General features: G+C 44.5%; 1 protein-coding gene across 1 annotated transcript; it reads left to right on the forward strand.

Moving 5' to 3' along the window:
• The first annotated feature begins 1,439 nt into the window (after nt 1-1,439).
• Nucleotides 1,440-7,443, forward strand: LOC112878825. Its single transcript, XM_025943055.1, has 3 exons — nt 1,440-1,850; nt 2,022-4,822; nt 6,881-7,443. Exon 2 carries the CDS (start codon nt 2,025-2,027, stop codon nt 3,048-3,050), a length of 1,026 nt encoding a protein of 341 aa, XP_025798840.1. The 5' UTR covers nt 1,440-1,850; nt 2,022-2,024; the 3' UTR covers nt 3,051-4,822; nt 6,881-7,443.
• Nucleotides 7,444-8,835: the final 1,392 nt, after the last annotated feature.

Genomic DNA, 8,835 nt, shown 5'->3' on the forward strand with positions numbered 1-8,835 from the left:
GCGCTTGAGCCCGGCGCCTGCCGCCTGCAGCTGCTGTGCTCTCCCTTTCCCATACGACCCTCTTAACGACAATCAGGAGGACGTGAGGAGATGAGCAAATTCCGGCCGATTTCCATGGTTCTTCGCCACGAATTGCTCGATTTTTCACGATTTCGTGCGGTTGCACTTGCACTGCAGGTGCCAGGTTATGACCGTGTGCTTTGTGTGTGTTGATAGTTTCTAGGGATTCCATAAATTTCTCCAAGAGATAATCTTGCTCACGATCGGTATGGGGGAAGAGGTATACTAGTTCGTGCTCGTCATCTGCCTCTCGCAAATTTTTTAGTGACTTACAGCAAAAGCCACACTTTAACGATGTCCACTAGCAAATTTTCCCTTCAAGAAGCCCCTGCTCGCCGATGAGGACGACACGGTAGCCGCGCACCTAGGCCGAGGGCGCCAGTTCGTGCTGCTCCTGCTAGCGTCGACGTCGACCTTACCGATCCAAACATGACTTAAAATTTAAAGTCTACTTAATACGAGAAGACAGTGATTATTAGCTAGCCAATATTTCTATTTTATTTATTTATTTATTGCATGAATTAAAATTTAAACTTAGTGCAAATATAAAATTCAGCAGCACAAACACATCAAATAGCTAAGGGTATATTGGATATTTGATCTCTTCAATCCATTCATGATGAAAAATAAGGTGAGGCCGTTTTACCAAATATTTTTCAAAATAAGTTCAGCTCCACAGAAAAACTGGAGCCGGAGCTGTTTTTGGAGGAGCCGCAGGCCTACCAGGAGCCGCAGGCCTACCAAATAGGGCCTAAGTTGCAAAGTATGCAGTGAGGTGCTTCATTGCTTTAGTTCTCAAGGAATGTATTCATTTTAAACTGTTCCTTTAGCATGATGATATTTCTACATATGATTTGATCTACCGTCACGTGTTTGATTGCCTCCAGAAGGATCATAGCCCTGATGCTTTTTCACAATCCAATTTGATCTTATGTATATTTAGCTTAAAATTAAATAATATTAGAGTCCAGCCCTTTTAAGTCCCGCGGCTCTTAAATTAATTAGATAAAATTTTAAGTCCCTTTACCGCCCCTAAGTACAGCGCACTCACAGTTGATGTATGTCCTTTTCGGTAATGAAATCATGACAATACTATGAAGTGATGCTTTGCTTGCTAAACATAATTTTGTGAAAATCATCCCGTCTGAAGAAAAATGATTTACAGCTTGGACCACAACTTCTCTGACTGTTGTTCAGTGCTCAAATCATCCCATCTTGTGTATACATATATTGCTCAAGTTGGTTATGAAAACCAAAAGGCTCTAATAGCAGGCCGCAACCCACCATTACATTTTCTTTCATGAATCATCGACCCAAGATTCACAAACCACGGAGTCAGCATATGGGGGCACACATTTCTGCCTGGCATAGTTCTCAACAAATACAGCATAACAAAAATACTTCAGCCCAGGATTCACATGAACGTACAGCACAGTACTGCTACAAAGGGCAGACAAAGTTCACTGCAACTGAACAGATAAATCAACATCACATCTTTACAAAAGAAAGGGGACGCGAGGCTAGGAAGAAGTTATCAACATGACAGGGAACTGCAGCTGTTCCATCAATCATCCAGCCATAAGTTGGATCATCAATTGAATTTTACACCCAAACTATCCATCGGTGTATCCATACCAACCCAGTTGTACTAAGGGCTGCCTTCTCTAGTGTTCCTGAGTGAGCAGTAGAGAGTGGCGTTTTCTCCACCTCTGTTCTTCCCCACGAGAATCTCGATCCAGGAGATCGAAAGGGGATCCTGCAGGCATCCGCTCGGATCGCGCTGCTGTCGGGTGAGGTCTCTATTGTAGTTCTATTATTGTTTTTGCTTTCCCCACATTCTGCCATCTCCACGAGACTGGTTTTGATTCGAGATGAACAAGGGGTGATCCTAGCATCACTGCCCGTCCTTGGTCGAAACCTAGATTCGTGGTGCTGAGCGGTAGCTGTGTCTGGGGAAGCAGGAAATGGAGAAGAAGAGTGCAGTCTTGGAGAAGGGAGAGGGCTCCCTGTCGACTCCTAGAGCTGATAGAAGGAAGGAGATGCCGCAAGGATTGGAGCAGCAGGTTTCGGATTTGTTCGGTAAGCTTAACCTGACTGCAAAAGAGAAGAATACTCTAGTTCTGGAGGATGCCGAGGATTCCGATTTAGCTGTGGTAAATCATGTAGTGATTGGAAAGGTGCTTGCACCCAATCCTATGCAATTGCAGACGATTATGTCTGCTATGCGACCTGCTTGGGGCAACCCAAGGGGTTTGGAAGCGAGAATGGTGGGAGATAACCTTTTCATTGCTGAATTTGAATCTGAATTTGACAAGAGCAGAGTTCTTGAGGGTTCTCCATGGTACATTGGCCGGCAAGCTGTAGGTAGACAAACTGTTATTTTGCAGGACTTTAACTCTGATATGCGGCCAACTGATGTTAGCTTTAATGAAATGGCTATTTGGGTGAATATCCTAAATCTTCCCCTTGGGTTAAGGAATGAGAAATGGGGTTTCGAGATAGCAGGCAAGATTGGGAAGGAGGTGTTGAAAGTTGATGTGGATGAACAGAAAAGGGCAGTTGGAAAAGAACTAAGAGCAAGGGTGGTTATTCCTTTAAATGAGCCACTGCCACGGGGAGTATCTGTGTTTTCATCAAGGAGACAAAGAAAAGAATGGTATGATGTGGTGTATGAGAGACTTCCGTATTTCTGCTTCTCCTGTGGTATTATCGGCCATTCAGAAATTGAATGTCCCACACCAGCCATGCGTGATGATAAAGGTTGTTTGCCATGTAGTGAGAAATTACGTGCACCTAAAGATAGAAGATTGAAGTACCAAAGTGAATGGCATGGCCAGGGAGACACCTCACCTAGGAAAAGTAATTCTTCAGGAATGTGGGGAGGTTCTGGTAGGAAAAAGATGATCTCGGAAAAAAGTAATGATCACAACAAGGTTTGTAATAGGGAAGACGAGGATCAGGATGGCAATGGAGTGTCTTCACCAGATTAGGACCAAGAATCTGACACAAGCAGGCAGGATCTTGTGGCGTATGATAAAGAAATTATCTCTCTCACGAAAAAACGTAAGTCTGATAAGAGAATGGAAGGACAGGGAAGGAATATCATGGAAGTTGAGAATTTATCTTTGGCCTTGATGCCACACACACAAAGCGGTGGGGACCTTCAAGAAAAGAGGGGTACTAAGGAGGTTATCGATGGCTCAAAGAAGATGAAAAAAGAAAACGCGGGGCTGCCGGAGCAGCTCCGCGCGCAAAAATGAAGCTTATAAGCTGGAACTGCCGTGGGTTGGGGAATGCCTCGGCAGTTCGAGGGCTTCTGGATCTCCAGAAGCGTGAATCCCCAGACATTCTCTTTCTGTCTGAGACAAAAATGGACTGGAGGAGAATAGAAAAGTTTCGCTGGTGGTTACAAATGCCAAATCTAGTGGTGAAGGACTGTATGGGCTGCAGTGGTGGTCTTGCTCTGTTCTGGAGAAGAGATGTAGATTTAACCTTGATGAGTATTTCAAAATATCACATGGATGCTGTGGTGAAGGAGGAGGATGGACATGTATGGCATCTCGCTGGGATTTATGGGGAGCCAAAAGCAGAAGAGAAGGAGAAAACATGGCGATTGATGCGAATATTGAATAATTTGTACAAGAAACCATGGCTGTGTTTTGGAGATTTTAATGAAATTCTTTTTGGGTATGAGAAGGAAGGGGGGCAGCCTAGGGCTGCATCATGCATGGAGCGATTCAGAAGCACTTTGGAGGATTGTGGCCTTGAAGATCTGGGATGTGAGGGCGACATGTTTACTTGGAGGAATAATCATCATAAGGCAGCAGGATATATTAAAGAAAGGCTTGATAGAGCTGTTGCATGTAATGAATGGAGAGGCATCTTTCCTCTTGTGCGTGTTATTAATGGTGATCCACGAAATTCAGATCATAGGCCAATAATCGTTGAATGTGGAGAGAAAGAAAACAGTAATAGCTTTGTCATTCGTGATGTATCTCCCAAGTTTGAGGCAAAATGGCTGGAGGAGGAGGGTTGTTGGGAGAAAGTGCAAAGCGCTTGGACTGAAGCCATGCAGGCTGGGGAGGTTAATATGTTGTTTATACAAAAGAAAATCCTGGGGGAGTTGCAAAATTGGGACAGGAATGTTCTAGGTGAGTTGGGGAGAAGAATTAGTAAAGCAAAGAAGGAGCTCGAGGCATGTAGAAGAAGGTGTATAAATCAGGAAAATGTGAATCGAGAGCATGTGTTGCGATACAAGTTGGAGAGATTACAAGATCAGCTACATGTTTATTGGAAACAAAGAGCTCATACATTATGGCTGACAAAAGGGGACCGTAATACAAGATTTTTCCATGCAAGTGCTTCTGAGAGGAAGAGGAGGAACTTTATCAAGAGCTTAAAGGGAGATGATGGTGACATGGTGACAGGGAGGAGGCTAATACCTTTTATAGCTAACCACTATGAAAATCTCTTCTCTTCCAGTGCAGGTCAGAGAACTGAAGTTCTCTGTTGTGTAGAAAGGAAGGTATCAAGACAAATGAATGAGACCCTCATCAAAACTTTCACGGGAGAAGAAGTGGAGGAAGCCCTAAGGAGTATAAGGGATCTAAAAGCCCCAGGACCAGACGGGATGCCTTCAGTCTTCTACAAAAGGTTCTGGTCATTGGTGGGTGAACAAGTGAAGAAGGAGATCCTAGCTATGCTAAATGGAGGTCCCATGCGGCAGGGCTGGAATGATACAGTCATTGTGCTTATCCCTAAGGTAAAAAATCCTACTCAACTCAAGGATTTACGTCCAATCAGTTTATGCAATGTCCTATATAAATTAATTTCAAAATTTCTTGCAAATCATTTAAAGAAAATTCTGCCGGATATCATTTCTTATTCACAAAGTGCTTTTGTGCCGGGAAGATTAGTAACTGATAATGTGCTTCTTGCATATGAGATGACCCATTATTTGAGAAACAAAAGGACTGGAAAGGAAGGTTGTGCAGCTATCAAACTTGATATGAGTAAAGCTTATGATAGAGTCGAGTGGAAATTTTTGGAGAAAATGATGAAGAAATTGGGATTTGCGCATAGGTGGATAAAGATGGTTATGAAATGTGTTACCTCTGTGAGATATAGGATCAAAGTTAATGGGGTGTACAGTGAACCTTTTAGACCGCATCGTGGGCTTAGGCAGGGAGATCCTCTATCTCCATATCTTTTCATCCTGTGTGCAGAAGGTCTCTCTAGCCTAATTAAGAGAGCAGAAGAAAAAGGAAATATCAAAGGAATTCGTATATGTTGGGGCGCTCCTGCTGTCAGCCATTTATTCTTTGCGGATGATACATTGACGCTGATCAAAGCTTCAGCTTCTCATGCTGAATGCCTACAGCATATATTAAGTTTATATGAGGATGCGTCAGGTCAAATGGTAAATAAAGAAAAAACATCCATTATGTTCAGCCCTAACACATCAAAACATGTGAGGCATCAAGTATTGACAGCGTTGGGTGTTGAGCATACTGCAAAAAATAAAAAGTATCTGGGCCTGCCAATATACATTGGAAAATATAAGCAGCGCATGTTCGAGCACATCAAGCAAAGAATTTGGGCAAGAATTTAAGGTTGGCAAGAGAAACTCCTATCCAGAGCAGGGAAGGAGATTATGATTAAAGCGGTAGCACAAGCTATACCAACGTATGCCATGTCATGTTTTGACCTAACAAAAGGTTTGTGTGAACAGATCTCTTCAATGATAGGGAGATACTGGTGGAATCAACAGGACAAAGAAAATAAGATTCATTGGGTAAGCTGGGAGAAAATTACAAGAACAAAGCGGAATGGTGGTCTCGGCTTCCGAGATTTGCATATTTTTAACATAGCTATGTTAGCCAGGCAAGCATGGCGACTATTGATGGTTCCAAATGCTTTATGCTCTCAAGTCCTTCGGGCTAAATATTTTCCAACAGGAAATTTACTAGAAGCTAGGCCGAGGGGAGGAATGTCCTATACATGGCGAAGTATTCTGAAGGGTCTGCAACTTTTGAAGGATGGTTTGATTTGGAGGGTTGGTAATGGCAAGACAATTAATATTTGGAAGAATCCATGGATTCCCTGAGGGGATACAAGAAGGGTCATCACCCCAAAAGGTGCCTCCATCCTCCAGAAAGTTGAAGAGTTGATTAATCCGGTCACTGAAGATTGGGATGAACAGCTAGTGCGAGATACATTCTATGAAGAAGATGCAAATATCATATTGTCACTACCGATCTCTGTTGAGATAGAAGATTTCTTGGCTTGGCACCCAGATCCTAATGGAAAATTTTCTGTTAAATCTGCGTATGTTCTAGGAACAAAGAGGAGGGATCATCAAAATAGCCGTGACACATCCACCTCATATGCAGAAGGAAGGGATTTTGATTGGAGCAAAATATGGAAATTGAATGTGCAAAACAAAATCAAAATGTTTGTCTGGCGGATGGCTCATAATGCTTTGCAGGTGAAATTAAACAATGCAAGAAGAGGCGTGGATCTTGACACGCGGTGTCCTATGTGCCTAAGGTCTGATGAAGATTCAGGTCATCTATTTTTTAAGTGTAAGGCGGTAAAGTTGTGCTGGCGCTTGCTGAATATGGAGGACATAAGAATCATGCTGAAGGCAGAAAATTCACCCAAGACAGTGTTGGAGAAAATTTGGGGCTTTAACACAGATAACCAATGTAAAATAATTTTATTTATATGGTGTTGGTGGTCTGCACGTAATAAGACAAACTCAGGTGAAAGAAAGAAGTCTGCTCATGAAGTGATTAATGACTTTTATTTCCATTTTCAGGTGTGGAGAGATACAACACACATGAGGAAGGCTTTAACCTCAAATAGCAAGCCAAAATGGAAAGTCCCACCAGAAGATGTTTACAAGATCAATTGTGATGGAGCTTTTATCCCCGGAATAAATAAAGCTGGATGGGGTTTTGTCATTAGAGATCACACTGGCATGGCGATAGCTGCTGGTGCCGGCTCAGCTAATTTCCTAATGAGTGCTCAGCATGCTGAGGCAGTTGCTTGTTTGAAAGGTATGGAGTGTGCTGCTGGTTTAAGAATGAGGCGTATTATTTTGGAGACTGATGCAGCTTTTGTGGCCAAGGCTTTATCTGCTCCAGGGGTGGACAGATCTATCTTAGGCACAATATTAGGTGATATCAAGGCTTTAATGTATGAGGAATTCTCTGAATGTATTATATCTCATGTATCCCGAGATTGTAATACAGTGGCTGATACTCTGGCGGCTATGGGCTTAAACTGTACGAATGGTCCTTTGCTGTGGCAAGGCTGTATACCAGACTTTGTAACTTTGTTCCATTTTCAAAAAAAAAAAACCAGTTGTACTACCACTAACAGGTGCCATTGCTATAAGGCTGGTGCCAATGGGGGGCGGTACCGCCCCCGGTTGGCCCGGCCCAGGCGAGAGCGAGGCGAGAGGCGGGCGAGTGGGAGAGAGAAGGCGTGAGCAGTCACGCCGTGCGGGAGCGGGCGCTATCGCCCCGCTCTCACCCGCGTTGGCAGGCGCGCGGGGGCGGTAGGCGTGCGGTAGCGAGGCGGTGCGCTGGCGTCGGCGTGCGCGGGCGAGAGGACGTGACGTGGCGCGTTTTGATTGGTCCACGCGGACTATCCGTTGAACTAGCCGTTATTTGACCGTTTGAACTCCAAAAAATTCAAAAAAAAATTGCAAAAAATTTCAAATTTCATCTCCAACCCCAATAAATACCCCACCCGGTTTTCACTCCTTCCACATTCCATTTGAGCTTATTTCTCTCCTCTATAATCCGAAATCTCTTCCACCATGACTGGTTGGTCTCCAGATTTCCATACCTTCACCGATCTCTTGCAGTCCAACGGGTCACAAGCATCTCCCCGAGATGACCCTTCTCCGATGCATCGCCGTTCCGATGTCAATTCTTCGCCGCAACCCCGGGCATTATTCCCCCCTGCTGCACCTCCGGCTCCGGGGGCACCTCCACCGCCATATCATTATCCGTACGGTCCGTACTCATACCCACCACCTCCATATGCTCCACCTCCAGGCACAAGGAGCGGGACTGAAGGTCCGTACCCGCTACCTTCGTACGCTCTACCTCCATATGCTCCACCTCCATACGCTCCACCTCCATATGCTCCACCTCCATACGCTCCACCTCCATATGGTCCATACCCACCACCTCCGCATGCGGCACCCACGGTTCCAAGCTCCGTCTCCGTTGAGTCTCAAAATGAAGGAGTGGAAGCGACCGAACCAAAGCGTCAAAAGAGACTTGACTGGATGATTGCGGAGGAGGAAAAACTAGTAATTTAATTAGTGTTAATGTATTTAAATATCGTGTTTTTTTCAAATAACTAACAATATTATGTTCGGGCTAGGTACATGCTTGGGTTTATCACTCAAATGGCTCTATCACCGGCAACAACCAGACCGGTTCGAGTTTTTGGGGCCAAATAGCGGAGACCTTCAACTCTACCACGGAGCCGTCCTGTCATTGCACCGTGAAGCAACTGAAGGATCATTGGAACGTGTGCAATCGCGATGTGGCCCTGTTTAATGGATACTACATCCAAGAAGAAAGAGTACGTCAGAGTGGAGCAGACGATGCAATGGTCATGGAGGGGGCAATGGTGAGGTACGAGAACGACCCGAAAGTGACGACAGCATTCAAGCGCCATCATTGGTGGAGAGCTGTTCGCCACGAACCCAAGTGGGCAGCGAAACATGGTCCTGACAGTGGATCCGATGTG

This window comes from Panicum hallii, chromosome 1, assembly GCF_002211085.1.
Source record: "Panicum hallii strain FIL2 chromosome 1, PHallii_v3.1, whole genome shotgun sequence".
Lineage (NCBI taxonomy): Eukaryota > Viridiplantae > Streptophyta > Magnoliopsida > Poales > Poaceae > Panicum > Panicum hallii.